The following is a 15,362-nucleotide window of genomic DNA, read 5'->3' on the forward strand; positions in this document are numbered from 1 at the left end:
CCAGCTAACAGCTTGTTTTGTGGTATTTCTGTGTGGGGATTGATTTAATACTAAGATCTGAACTCCAATGCCTCACCCAGGGAAGTCCCTGGCAGCATCAACTGTACACTGAGCTTCACAGAATGCAGGAGATGTGTGATCTCTCTTGGCCCAACTTAGAAACCATTTGTCAGCCTTTGGAGGACTGTGCTCCAGTTCAGTATGGCAGCTGACGTGTGGTATTAGCCCTTGGGTGTAAGGAAAAAAGCATGAAAGAAAGAAGTTTTGGGGCATATGTGTGTCCTCAAAGCTGCTGACATGGATCACCTTCTAGTGAAAGCTCCTGGCCCAGCAGCAGTTTGTTCCCCCAAAGTGTCATGGCATTTCATTCTAACGATAATGCTTCTGCCCCCTTACATTCTTCTGTCTTCTGGCTTTTATTTTTTTCTAGGCAGATGTTTCTGGGGTGGATATGGGAATGAGCTATAACTGACAGCCTAGGCAGAGACCGGAGGAAGAGATATGTCATCCTAGTGCAGTAATGAGTTCAGGTACCTAGAAGTACAGAGCTGAGAAGGCGGCCTGTGGGGGCAGATACAGTTGGTTGATTGGATATTGGTGCCAGAGAGGAAGGTTAATGGTCATCTATTCCCATTCTAAACACAATAAAACTGTGCACATTGGCATTGGTGCTAGCATGTTGGAGGCAAAAGGATTAGAAAGGAAACTGTTCTGTAAGCAGGATTTTCAAAGGTGGATTCATAAAGGGAGGGAGAAAGAGGTGGGAGGAGGCACACGGTGCTGTAGAAGAGGCAGTTAAAACTCAAGAAAGGACTGCTGGAAGTAGGGTTTTGTTGAGAGATTCCATGCAAGGGACAATGATCTCACAAATGCAGAAGCCCTGAAGGATATGGGACAGATGGTCTGGGAAAGATGAAAGCATTCTTGCACAAACTAGGGAATTGCTGATTCAAGTGTGAAGAAGATTTGAAAGAGGGAACTGAGCAACTGAGGAGCATTGGATGCAGTTGAGCTGGAAGAGAAAATGCTGCCGTGTTAAAAAAGAAGGAAGAAGAGCAGAGAGGGTGAGAGTGATGGGAGAACGGCAAGTGTGAAAGAAAGAGACGTAAGAAAACCAACTAAACATTATTAAATAGGGCTCAAACAAATAGGAGCTTGCCCTTCACAGTAGGGCAAGGAGTGTGTTGTAAATTAAAGAGGCCTTAGGAGCTGGAGTCATGGGAAAGGATGTCTCAGCATCTCTCAGGAATTTCCTACCAGCATCCATTCCTTCCCAGTGCAGCAGCTGGGAAGTAGTGGTCCTTGCTGTGCTTTCAGGACTGGACTGTAGCACTCTTGACAGGGTATGCTTGTAGGGTGCACTACTTGACTGTCTAATTCAGTGTAGCTTGGACTGAAAAGGCTTTTCATGTTCTACTGATTTCTGTTTAGGGCCCGGATCCCTAACGGTTTGCCATTAGTTTGTGCAAAGTCAACAGCTAAAACTACCAGGTTTAGATCACATTTCTGAATGTTCTCATGCAGATTGATGGCCCTTTTTTCAGATCATGTGTTCTGTTTCTGATGAGGGTTTGGAAGGGAGGCATAAGCAGCAGCAATAGTAATGCTTAGCTCTCCGGGGCTTGGGTTTTCCACATGCAGCACTGATGGGCAGGGCAGCATGACCTTGGCTAGGGAGAGATTAAATTCATCACCTCCAGCATGATATAATGACTGACTGCAACAAACAGTAGAAGAAAAAGGAGGAAAATGTATCAGTGGTAGGAGCACAGGTCTTTGACTGTGCAACTGTCAAGCGATGTACAGCGTTGTGTTATGTAGAACTGCCAAACCAATATTTGGGAGCTTGGAGTATTAAGAGAATAGATGTTGAAAGCTGTTTTCACTAAACTAATGCCTGGCCATTTCCTGTGGTTTTTGCAATATTGATGCTAATGTGTTGCATGTTTATGGATATGGTTTGTGTAGGCTTATTGCAAGCTCTATTTATATACTGCTGCCACTTTCTCCAAGGCCTTGAGCATATTGTTTATGGGGACCATCTGAAATCTGAGGATATACAACTGTAGGAACAAGTAGCTTTAGAGACCTCGTCACAGATAGGCAGTGGAGTTCAATATTCCCACACATAGAGGAGGAGATGACTTGCCCTTTGGGGGAGGGGGATTAATGCCAACATCATTTGATGTTAACAGATGTCTGCCTACCTTGCCTGATGGGGAGTGTGCAACAGCTGTAAGAGCTGTGTACTTTGCTTTGCAGTAAATGCAGAATAATAAGTGTCTGACAAGTTATTATCACCTTGAATTTTAAATAAATTAGGTGCTCATCAAAACCAGCTTTATTGTTCCAGAATGACTAAATTACAGAAGCAGTTGTCTGTAATGTACCAGTGATTCCAGGAGTGGATTTTGCTGGCTGAGTCTCCTGCCTTCACAGAGCTTTCTTTGCCCTTTTCTCATCAATATCATAGGCTTCTGTTTCCATCTTGTATTCAGAAGATGGTGTGGAAACGAGCAAATTGGTGCCTGTGTGCAGGACTCTACCCATGCATACTTCTATTTTCTTCTAGCTTGGTCTTCAATTGCCTTTGTTGATCTTATTTTCTTGAGATACATGTTGAAAAGAAAGGTCATGCTAGGAAAAAGCGATTTCTCAGTTGACTGAGATACAGCTTTCTACTTACTTGTGTGTCATTGGAGCAAGCGTTGTACTGCTTTCCTCTGGGCACTCATGTGCTGTGAGTACAGAGCCTTGGGTGTGTGCATGTATGTGTATATATATATATGATAGCAAATAAGCTTCCAGTTACACAGCATCAACTTGTGCTGAGTTTGGTCTGAAGCTGAGTTAAAAAAATGCATAAAGTGCAAGATCCAAAAATGAGAAAACTGCTTCTTTTGGGAGCAGGAGAGAGGGATATATTAATGTACTGAGAGTAACAGCTAGAAAATACCAGCTGTGGAAGTGTCAGAAAACTTGATAAAAACATCCCTAGTACACAGGTTAAAGTCTGGAATTGCAGAAAAATGAGAGGAGGGATTCAAGGACCTGTTGAATTTCTATCTGCACAGGTTTCCTAGCAAGACACGCTTCGTCTTGTGCAGAAGCTGCAAACTCTGCATGTGATGAAAACACTAATTTGCTTGAAAGCCTTTTTCCTCCCCCTTTATGGTGTGTCCATGAAATCATACGTGAGAAGAAACTATATGCGAGTGCATATGATTGTAGGCTTGTCTTTCTGTAGAAAGTGAGCCAAAGGAGTGCAGTCAGCTGTAAATCTGTGGGTTAATATGTTAAGAAAATACCTTTGTTATGTTGTGCAGGTGTAATTGTATAGCATTTATAAATTTAAAAACCCAAACAACTGTGTGTTTGCAACTGAATCTAGAAGGATGCACAGACAAGACCTTTTTCAGATATATTGAGTTGTTGGGGTTTTATAGGGGCCCAGATAAGCAGAAGGAGGCTTTATCTCTGTGTGTACAAAGGAATTGCCTTGAGAAGGAGATAAAAATACGATTTCTAAGAATTAAAAGACACAATTTAGGCATGCAAGTTCTGTTCCAGGTTTAAAACCTAAGGAGTTGGGTTTTGCTGCTCTTGAGATGTCTTGGTACATCTCTTGTAAGACCTCATTCTTTAAAGAAGTGCTCAGTTGAAAGAAGTAATTAATTTCTGCTTGTGCCTCATGTTCTCAGTATAGATAATATTCCCTTAAAATCATTCAGAAGGGATTACTGTTAGGTGAGCGTGATAGCACAGATTGTGGCACACAGGGAGGTGGAGGGTTGTGCACCACTTCAGCCATCCCGCTGTGCACCCCTTCTTTGATAACGATTGTATTGCAGCAATAGAAAAAAGCAAATGAAGTTCCACGTGCAGCACGTTGTCCTGCTGGGAAGAGATTTAATCTAGCAGCTTAGCTTTTAAAAACCTCTTGATTTTTGTACTCTGGAGGTTCGTCGTGTTTCCTAGGTTAGAATTTGTAATTTCTTTTCAAAAACAAAAGCTGACTTGAATCGTGCAACAAGAAAATAACCAAGTCTCAGGGGAATCAGAGTGAAAAGCCAGTAGAATCTGCTAATTACAAGGTGAAGAGCAGTCAAGCAGCGATGGTTGGTCTGTCAGGTGAGTCACTTTCATGTATTTTGATGCGTGAAAAGACTTCACCCGTGATGTCGATGGGAAAAGTTATGGTGAAGTATGTCTTGTGGATGATCTGCAGCTCAGTCCTAAAAGCCAGCACTTGAGTAATAGTTGCCATTTTCAGTAAGGACCGAGAAGCTTTACTTTAAAGAAAGGGCTTTCTGTACAAACAGCACTAGATTTAGTTCAGCTGTATACTTTTATTCTGCCCGTAAATAATTTAAGACAATGGCCACTTGAGTGCAAGCTTTCTCACCCAGTATATTTTCCCATTGTATCAACAGCTTTGCTTAATTAGACTCCAGTTCCTTTGAGTAACTGTTCAGGGTTCACTGGCAGCGAGTCCAAGTCTGCTTGAAAGAGAATTGCTGACAAACCAGCCATTCGTTAGCAAAAACGTCTGTTGGGGTGGGAAGGTGAGAAGTTGTTAATTTAAAATAAGATCTTTTAAGAATCCTGACTGTGAATCCATAGAGCAAACTTAGCTGAAAATCCAGAAAATTCACACTTACCTCAATGACAACTGCGCTGGAAGTTGAAGGCAAATATGGTTTATTTGTGCAGAAAAGGGGGAATAGCAAAGAGAAACCTCACGGCTTGTAATTATTTATAATACAGTGAAAGTGTCACATAAAACTTCCAGTTCATGGCATGAACATATACATACCTAAGTTGGAGATCTTGTTTCGCTGTTGGCATGTTTATAATCCTGAGGAACAAGTTTTTCAGCCCAGTGCATGATTGCAATGTATCTGTAGAAAGTAAGAGGGGAGTGCAAAAGCAGGAAATAAGTCCATGGTGTATAATTTCTCCTTTAGCTAAACTTTCTTCCTCCCTCAGCATGGGCCTTATGGGAAACAGTTGAGTAACATTTTTTCCTTTAAAGGCCAGTTTCACTGGTCTAATGGCACAGAGCAGAGCTGCTGCATCTTTTGTGTGTTGGCTTATGTAGTCAAAGCTGCGGTTGTTAGTTACCTACTGCAGTTCCCAACCTTCAGGTGCTCTGACTCTGATCCTGGTAAGACTAGATTCACAAAACTACTGCGTTTATAAACTATAAAAGTGTAGGTTATGTTCGCACATAAATATTCTGATTCACAGTTTCACTCCCAACAGGGGGACTGAGATGCTTCAAAGTCAGCATCCAGGCTCCTCCTCTTGCCTAGACCATGCTCCAGCTTTTCTCTCAGTGTGAGCTCCTGAGTTTCACTGTAAGGAAATATGGATATATGGATATATGTGGGATAACAGAGGAGAAATGGTCTCACAAATTATTGTATTAAAGGAAGAGAGAAGATGCAAATGATTTATGCTCATCTTGTCAATTCTGAGCTCCTTTGGGACAGACTCTCTGTGTCAGAAAAGGAAGATGATAAAATACTCTGCAGTGATTTTGAGTGAGCCCATTATCAAGAGAGGAGAGAGTTCTTATCTCCTGGAGCACTGTGGCTGCAGGTGGGTGTCCATGATGACACTCTATTAGTGGAGAGGGAAGGCTAGAGATGAGCCCTGTGGTTACTGAGAGGATGGGTTTCCAGCTTACTAGATAGAGGTTCTGTCTGGAGCTTTCATTTGTCTCGTGGAGTTGAGTCTGCTTGGATATCAGCATGTGTCCCTCCAAGGAGAGTTGTGTGTGGTTTTTAGCAGCTGTCCATCTGGGGTAAAATTCATTTAGTTCTGTTCTCTACCACAGTGTTTTCTTGCAGGAAGATGTAAAGCAAGAATGGAAGGGTTACAACCTCAGCTGTCTTTTATTCCCTATTGCACTGAAGCAGCTCTGGTGACTTTTCAGTTGTTCACTGAATTTCCTCAAGCTTTGCAGAACATCCAGAGCATTTCTGATTGTCTTAATGCTGACTGCTCTGGCATGAATGCCAGTAGTCAGCCAGACTTGCCTTCTCCTCCCTTCCATCTCTGCACAAATTGCTTCCCCAGGGCCATCCAAATACAGGACTGATCTAGGAGGGAAGGAAATCAGTGTGCTTCAAAACTCAGCTGTCACTGAATGTCCTTTGAATGATGAATGTAGCAGGTATCTCATCTACTCAGGAAGGCCCTAAATTTGATTTTGTTTTTCTTTGCCATTAAGAATGCTACAGAAATTTCTTCTTTTGCTGCAATCAGTGAAAGACCCTTTCAAATCCCAAGGACAAATGCTCCTAAATTCTTGTGGGTGGACAAGTTGTGTTCATCCAGTGCCATGTCCAGAGATGGGGACATGTCAGATTCAGGACAGAGCTGCGTCTGTCTGGTCTGTCTTTGCTCTTGGGACTGATTTATAACTTTTATTTTGCATAATACCAATCTCTATGTGGATAGGTGTCCAGTCTGTAGGTAATAACAAAGATTTGTGCTGGAGTCAAATCCTTCCCAATGTCAAGGAACTTCAGACTTCTCATAACATTGTCTCTGTAGTTGAAGAGCAAGTTGACATATGTGGAAGGCTGTTCATAAGTCTTAGCTTCTTAGAGCAGTTCTGGACCTGCACCTTGTTTTAATCTTGACATGAATCCTGAGATGCACCTACATTTGTCAATTAACCTTTCTAAATTCATATATAGTGCCGTGAGACAAGATGATGCACACTTCTGGCATCCACAGAGCTTTGCTCTTTTCTGTTGACCTAACAGAACCAAACCTCTTCAGCTGTCTCCTGTCAATTTTATGGCTGTCCCTGGCTTGTTGAGATGCCACATAATCTCCTCACGGGGGACCTGAGTACACCACTCCATGTCTCCTCCTCTGCCTTGATGTGCAGAGGAGAGGCTGCCACGTTTCGTCAGGTTCTGCAGTCGGTGGGTTTCCACTAGGGTGCAATAGTACTTGCGATGCTGTATGGAACAAGATGCTGTTACCTTGCCAGGCAGTAAACTCTCATATCTTGATTTTTGTTGTGTTCATTCCCTTTTTTTTTTTTCTTCAATCTTATTTTAGCAAAGTCAGCTAGCACTTTCCTGTTAAGAAGGGACTACAGGTGTTAACCACCCATAGGAGAATGTGCATGTGTAGAAGAGATGTGTCAATAGCTGGTTTCTTCAGAGCAGGACAACTCGGGGGCATCTCCAACATACCCCTGACTCTGCTATGGGAGTTCCTGGCTCCTGCAGGTAATGGATTTTGGAGGGATGAGGAAAGCCAGCATTTCAGCCTTCCTGCCCTGTGTAGAAATACCCAGTGATTATGAAGAAGTAGAACATACAATCACAATGGAAGGTGATACCCTGTTTTTCATGTCTGAGATATATGATGCTTGTAGTTGTGTGTGGTAGAGGAAATGGATGTTCTGCCAGTTAAGTGGTCATGGTGGTTAACTTTTGAGGATGTGGTGACTCCATTCAGATATGTCCTGGCAAAAATACTGGTTAAATATGCTCAGGACTGTCAAGGGTAACAAACTTACATGTCTAAGCAACTTCATGACCTGCTTAGGTGTTTAACGTGTTGAATATACTGACTGGTTTACAAGCAACACAAAAGGAAGAGAATTGTTTCTTTAGAGGATTAAAAACAAATTACTTAGCTGTGTTCCTGGAAAAGCAGTGCTAGAGTGCCTTAACAAGCAAGTCAGTGTTTGTTCCATGACAGATTTGCTGCTAATTTTGCTGCTGTCTGCTCCTGTTTGTGTCTCTTGGTTGTGGATGAATGCAGCAGAGTGGTGATTAGCTCAGACCTTGCTGGGGGCGGGGGGGGAAAAAAGCAAACCACCGGTGGCTTCTGAAGAACAAGGGAGTGAGAGTATATTACCCTCTGGCGTTTTTGTTTTATTTAGCAGGTAAAACTGTTCATTGAACCACAGTTCATTTATAGTGGTACCCCAGCAGACTGCAGCAGCAGGATGAATTGCCAATCACTTGCAGTGCACACAAGAATCATTCAGACCCTGGATCATCTATACTCAGAAGTTCACGTCTCTTGTAATGCACGCTGGAGAGGTTATAATATCTCTCCCTTGCCTCCATAATCCTATCAGGCATCTCAGTCCCTGTTTTAGTCTCCGAACCACATTTATATCGGTATTCCCCCCTCCCCCTGGGGTGAGCTTGGATTTTAATGCTAGTAACCAGAAGCTGTTCACAGAATTAGACTCTTTTAGCCACCAAATTAATGCAAATGGGAATATATGCTTCCTTTGAGGATATACTTTCTTTTCAGAGGCTTTGACATGGAGAACCATTGGTGAGATAATATCAGGAGGCTTAACTTAATCCCCTAATGATTGTACCAGGACAGGGGAGAACAAGTTTATCTATAACAATTAGCCCAGTGGTTCCTCCACAGGGCTTCTCTTACCTGAGAAGTGGGGTTGTGCACTGAAGAGGAATTTTCTCCTTTTGCTTCAAAGCTGGTGGCTGTGCCAAGCCCCAGAGCTCGTGGCGAGACAGAGTGTGACCCTGTTGGGGCTGTGTTGAGCTACCTGTCCACTCCCTTTTGAGCGGGGTGGATTCTAGTCACCAAGGTCATTAAAGATGCATGTATTAAGTGATGGGATAATTACAGCAGGTTTGTCTGGGGATGGATAGCAGCAGTGAGAGAAATTGAAAAATTGTATCTGAGAGGAGATATCAGCTGTCTGTAGAGAAGCTGTTTGGCAGCACACGGCGCAGCCGCGGGGATGGGTGCGGGACAGGGCTCTGGGAGCAGGGTCTGACCTCAGCTCTCTGGGGCTGGCACCACGGCACTCATGGGTTTGAGGGGTATTGTTCCTTTGGATTCCCCCCTGTCTAAATGATTTTGGTTTGGGAGGGTGCCCTTGCACTTGCTGGTCGCATCAGGAATGCAATCTGAAGAGTAGAGGCTGTCTCTCCCAGTTTTTGCCTGGAGGTTGTCTGACTAATGCAGCAGACCATTAATTTGCAGATAACCAGGGTATCTCCAAAGGCAACTCCATCAATTGGCAGGAGGTAAATGGATGTTGTCTTTCTGACTAAAGCAGGGCTGGAGCCATCTCTGTTTATCTTTGTTTCCAAACCTGATGTACCTGCTATTGCTCTCAGATCCCTTCTCCTCTTTGTTTTACTTGTCTGAAACCTCTTGGCTGTAGGAGAGGTTGCACCCAGAGGTTTTGTCATGATCAGCCTATCTAGTTAGGGTACTGCAGACCTTTGTCCATATGCTGCCAAAAGATGAAAAGTATTATTATTATTATTATTATTTGCCCACTTCACAGGGAGACTGTGAGGATTAATTCATGTTTGTAAATTGCTTTGGAGATTTAACGCTCTGTGGAAGCACTAAGGATTACTGCTTTCTAATTCTTCAAGGTAGTAGAACTTTTATAAAGGTTTTTAGCCTTAAAAGCACTTTGGAAATGGGAAGAGTTAAATTGCTTTGGAATTAGATATACTTCTAATATTTAAGATAAAAACAACTGCTGCTTCTCTGCTTTTTCTTCCAAAAAAGGGAAAGGGGATTAAAAAAAAAGGCAATGGCAGATAGTGATAGTTCCTCCTCTTTTTTTTCCAGGAGTCCAACGTGCTGATTGCTGCTAACAGTCAGGGTACAATTAAGGTAAGTTATTTCACACATCTCCTCTTTAAAAGCTTGAATCTGTTGTTGATAAAGTGCAAGGTCAGAGAAGCTGTGCAGCTAGGAGAAACCATTAGAGGAGGTCATCCCAACTGCAGAAGTTAGTCATTTAAATGATGCATTTGCTTCTGGCACGTGGCAGAGTGAGCAGCCAGTGCCCCAGCAATGTGCCCCAGTTAAAGTAAGGTATAGGAAAGATGCTGACAGACATCCAGAACTTGCTGGCCCTCTGCTGCTCCTCCTCAGGGCCTGGATGGCACAAGCAGCTCCCCGGGCTCATGCTGGCTCTTGCAGCCACAGAGGTTGCACCTTAACTCAGCAGCATTAACCAGGGCCCAGCCTCTGCCTGCTGCTTCCAACACAGGGAGCAGCAGAGCTGAGAGCTGAGGTCCTGGTGTGCAGCAGGCTGGAGCAGTGTTGGAAATAGCAGGGGTGCTCTCTGGCTTTGCTCACTCCTGGCACCCAGACTGGCTGTTACAGCAGCCGTCAGCACAGGGTTTTGGGAATGCAACAGCCTTGCCCATGCACTGAAACACCAGTGTTTTGCCAGGTTTTTCAGCACTTTAAATTCAAAGTCTTCCAGACTATCTGTTCAATGTCCTTCTATCTATGAATTGTCAGGTAATATGGAAAAAGACTTTGTCCTTCTTTACGCACCTGTTGTCAGACAGCCAAGCAAAACCAGTACCCAGACCTAGGCTGGTGCTGATCATCCAGACAACCCCAGGTCTGATGCCATCCCAGACTGTACACAGCAGCATTGGCCTCCACCATGCTTTTGAGCCTTGGTGATTAACACTGTTAGCTCCTAGCCCAGAGCCCTAGCGGGTTTCTGTGGCTGCTAATAAAGGGATCTGCTTGCTGTTTGCAAAGTTACATGCTGAACTGTCACTCCTGTGAAGCTCAGGTCCTCATCTTGATTTCCCCTCGTGTCTCTGTGACAGCAGCAGCTCTCTGGAGCCAGAGCAGTGTTGCTGGTTTGAATGGTTCTGGAAAAAAATCTCACAACAAAAGCAGGAATGGGCAGAGACCCAAGTGACCTGTGTCTGACTGCTTGTCAAGATGTATTTGTTTCCTTCTTTTTGGTCCAGGAATGGCCTGGTGACTGCTGCTATTGCACTGTGTGATGCTGTAGCCTCTCATTCATTGGTAGTTTATTTAGCAGGCTTTGGAATCTGGTTGCTCATCACTTTGGTCACTTCCTTCTTAGAAAAATGGACAAAATGCACAGATGCTTTTGAAATCTTGAAGTGAATCCAGCAGCAACAGGAGTGATTAGAGAGGAGAGGTTTTGCTAACATGCTTGGCTTGCTAATGAGAGAAGGTAGACAGAGAAATGTGCAAACAGCCAGGGCTGTCAGAACCCTGGTATTTCCATTTGCCTTTGGCAGCATGCAGGGGAAAGGTGGAATGGTCTGAGAAAGGACTGGATTTGCAGAAACCCACTTCAGTCTGGGGGCAGATGCTGTGCCAGACAGTACCCATGGACTAAAGCTTCAGAGCTTCCCCCAGTGAAGTCAAAGCAGGTTAATAGAGGCTGTGACAGGTCCTGGCTTTTCTGCCATCACTAAACTATCTCTTCAGAGGCTACTACACCAACTTAGTGTGGGCCAGGAAAATGTGAGCACAGAGGGCTGAGAGCACAAAATCTCTGGTCTCCATTACAGGATTTCTAAGAGCTGGTTGGTTGGAATGAGTGAAAACAAGGCAACTCTTCACAGCTTTGCTTTATGCAGTAATTTATCTTAGCAAGAGCAGACATCAAAATTGGGGTCCTTGCCAAGTGCTTATCCCATTTGTGTGATATTGCATGCTGGTGAATAAAGGGTAAGGGGTGGAGACAGAAGGATCAGTCCTGTCCTAATGATCTATGTGCTGATGTAAGAGGTAATGAATGTCATACATTCCTATTTAAATGTCTCGTCTTCCCTACTAATCAGGTACTGGAGCTGGTATGAAGGGTTTTTCTCAAGGCATGAGGTACTTGGTCCTGCTGTATGCTACAGTATTCGTCTGGGATCCTCAGTGGGGCAAGAAACCAAAACCACCTTGATGTTCCTCCCCAAAACCATCATGTTTGGGTTTTTTTTTCCATTTATGGACTTTCTAGGACATTTTTGAGACACTTGGAAACACCAGTGAACTGTCTGCCATCAACATTAACTCCACAGACTTTGCTGCTGCTGATGGTGGTATGGTTGTCTAATTTTTATGACAGGAAAACAAATTCTTTTAAATAAAAACAAAAAGGAATAATAAAATTTATTGAGCCACAAGCTAAAGCTTGGAAGATTCTCTCTTGTTACATACGGGAACGGATTTACTTGGGAAGGGAGCTTACAGGACCCCACAGGGCTGTCCTCAGTTGCACAACGCCAGTTACTTACATATGGACTGTTCTTCATCTCCGTTGGAAAAAGAAAATATCTAAGCCTTACCTGGACATGCAAGTGATTCACTTTGAGATCCTATAATGATAGGGTTTGGGTGTTCCTTTGAGTTGTTAACTTTTTAGATGCATTAAATGTTGGGAAATGTCACGGAGGTTGACACCTCTGGAGACTGAAGACCTCTGGTCATCAAGAAGAGGAGGGCAGCTTCCCCTTTCTCCTCTCCTCATGCTACTGCCTCAACTGATGGGGCAACTCCAAAGAAGAGGGTGAAGTTGTCCTCCCATCAGTGTGAGCCTGGGCCCCTCTGCTGCCTGCCACCAGTAACATGCTGAGATGAGGTGACCTACCTGAGACCTGGACTGACCTCACCAAGATGTCATGGGATAACGATCTCCCTCCCACAGACCTGGCTGTTTGACTATCTCAGCTAGAGGAGGAAGCTTCTAGATCCCATTACTGAAGCCCTTCACCACGTAATTGCCCATGTGGTCTGGTTGTGTTGGCCTCCCTGTGCACACCATACAAGCCAAGCATTTGGAATGTTGTAACAAGAGGGGTTGGATTTGGTTTGTAATGTGTTTCAGAGCCATGATATAAGTAGCCTTATTTTTAATGGTCATGCATACACTTACTTGTACATACGGAGGGGGAATAAACCATGGTGCAAAGCGTTGTTGTTGCTTTGTTGGCAGGATAGCGGGGGGATGAGAAGGTGCAGACAGCCTTCACCAGCAGCAGCCACGCTGAGCGGCCGTGAGAGCTGCCACAAATTGTTAAGCTTGGAATTTGAATGAGTGGATGTAGTATCTCTTCCTAGCTGTGGGTGATGGAAGTGCAGTGTATGTGGTGACACCTCTGGGAAGCATTTTGGTTTGGAAAGAGACTCTGTCCACATTTGTTCATCACAGTATGCATCATCCTAGCGCCTCTGAGGATGGGACTTTGCTCTCTGTGTCAGCAAAGCAAGGCCCTGCCACAGTCTTGGGCTTCCCATCAGCTTCTATCTGTAACCTGGAGCATGCAAAAGGTGTCTTATGTCCTCCAGGTGTTAAAACCGTGATTCTGGTCTTTCCAAGAGGATTGTGTGACCTTCTCACATCCTTTGTTCCCAGAGCAGAAAGGGAAAGCAAGGATGCTCTTTGAGAATATGAACAAAGAAGTGAGAGTGAAGCCTTACAACAGAACTGGGGACAGAGCCTCTCCTGATTCAGTGCTGGGGCCTGTTTTGAGTGGGGCCATAGGGGATATGTATATTACTCCAAAGGTAGAAGGGTGTGGGGGACATCAAAATTGCTCTTTGCTGCTGGAGAGTCTTGGCCGAGGGTCAGAAATGTGATGCTCCGTTCCAAGAGAGGTGTGGATGGCCCTCAGATGCTGTGGGCTGGTTTTCTTCATGTTTTTTGACATGCTAGTGAAGGGTGGGAGTGAGGAGAGAGCACGTTAGCTGCTCAGAGGTGCTACCTGCAGGTCTGTGTCATGTGAGTCACTGTGATAGAAGGAAATGAAATTGGTTCCTTCTACCTGATGGTAGCTGTCTGCCACATCCTGCTGAGCACTAGCTCAGTTTCTGTTTTGCTGCATTTTAAGAGAATCTGGTGCTGGATGACTGTGCTGGACTGTGTGAAGCACACTGCCCAGACAGCCGCCTCCAAAGGCAGGGCCAGTGCAAGGAGCTGACAGCCATCGCTCTTGCTGCTTCCTCTGCTTTCAGGTGTAGGTTTGCCTCAGGCTCCAGCCTCTTTATTGATGCCGAATTTGTTTTGCAAGCTGCAGAGGCTGCTGTTGCACCCCAGCTCCAAGCCATGCAGGTGACCTCAGTCCTTCTCTCTTCCCCACTTCAAGTCCTCTGTGTTTTAAATTGAAATCACTCCAATGAAGCTGAGAGTATTTTGAATGCTCTAAGGTTACTCCTTGAATTAAACAGGGAAAACAATTTAACATTGGCCACCCTTATTTTTTTGCTTTTCATTTTGTTTCAATCAAGATAGAATGCAAATTTGCTGCCTGGCCCTAATTAGAAACACAGCAGCTCATAAACACAAGTTAATGGCATTTTTTGTCTTTGTCTCTTCGTCACAAGTGGTACGCTCCTTCTTCTAATCCCCTTAATTTTCTTCCCTTCAGGTAACTCTTTGCAGCTGACATATGAAGTTGCATATAATTACTTACTGTAATATTTTTTCCACATTTGGTCAATATTTTTTTTAATTAGTTACCTCCTCAACAAATGGTCCCTGTCAGGTTTTCAGCCTTTTCAGAGTCAGGGGGTGATTGAGGTTAAGAGGGATCTCTAGAGGTCTATGGTCCAACCCCCTGCCCACAGCAGGGTTTGCCTCAAAGTTGGGTGAGGATGCTCCAGGGCTTGGAGATGTTCACAACTCAACAGAGCAAGGACTGGAGATTCAGAAGTCCCTCTGGGAAGCCTGTTCCAGCACTTAACCACTTTCCTTACTAAAATTAATTGCAGGTGATGGGCACTTAGAGTCCTTATTCTCATTTTCCTCTTTTGAAGGAAAAGAATTACAAACCCCTTGGCTGGAACCTGCCCCAGAGTGGTTTTGCTTCCAGTGCTCATGTCCCTGCAAGAGGTGTTGGGTGAGTCAGATTTTTTTCTTTGAGAAAGGGAATTAAAAACCCTGCCTGGCCAACCAGTCTCTTTAATTAATTTTGAAGCATTTAATAGAAGAGTAGGAGGAACATGCCTTGGTGCTAAAAAGAAATTCAGCGCTGGAGGGAATCAAAAATGATGGTCATGGGGAAATTTTAATTAATCTCAATATGTCAGGGTTGTTCAGCAGTGAGTGGACGGCTGCTAATGCCAGCGTTCGGCCCGAGTGCTGGAGCCTTGCTTGTTTAGGGTAATTTTGTTTAACTATGGAAGGTCATAACGACAACAGCAGGTAATTGGAAAGGTAAATCTAACTCCTTCTTTCCTCAAAAGTCCTCTTTCCTTCCTTGCTGCTTTTCAGAGGCCAGAAATACCCAGCAAGTACCTGCAGTGACCTGAGGCCAAAGGGGAGCATTGACTGCGGCGTTTCTCTCGAGGACATCATCTGGTGTGTCAGCAGCATCCACGTGTGCAGGCAGCAGCGATAACACCAGCGGCCTGGCCAGCAGCCAGCCAAGGTCATTGCATCCTCCCTCCTGCCAGGCCCCAACACTGCCTGCAAAGACTCTTTTTTTTTTTCTTGAGGCCAGCCTCACAAGGATCTTCCTCACTTGCTCTCTAAGAGAGGTTTCCTATCCTCTCAGCAGTGCAGAGGCCGTGAGCTGCACTTAGTTATGAATGTAGGG

General features: G+C 44.4%; 1 protein-coding gene across 2 annotated transcripts in view; it reads left to right on the plus strand.

The window, feature by feature from the left end:
• Positions 1-12,728, plus strand: part of COP1 (COP1 E3 ubiquitin ligase) — a 128,584-nt gene extending 115,856 nt beyond the window's left edge. For both annotated transcript variants that reach the window (XM_062003461.1, XM_062003462.1), the window contains exons 19-20: positions 9,613-9,657; positions 11,616-12,728. In XM_062003461.1, coding sequence (XP_061859445.1) covers positions 9,613-9,657; positions 11,616-11,633 — 63 coding nt within the window. In that variant the 3' untranslated portion in view covers positions 11,634-12,728. The remainder of the gene's footprint in view (positions 1-9,612; positions 9,658-11,615) is intronic.
• Positions 12,729-15,362: the final 2,634 nt, after the last annotated feature.

The sequence above is a fragment of the Colius striatus genome, chromosome 10 (assembly GCF_028858725.1).
Source record: "Colius striatus isolate bColStr4 chromosome 10, bColStr4.1.hap1, whole genome shotgun sequence".
Taxonomy (NCBI): domain Eukaryota; kingdom Metazoa; phylum Chordata; class Aves; order Coliiformes; family Coliidae; genus Colius; species Colius striatus.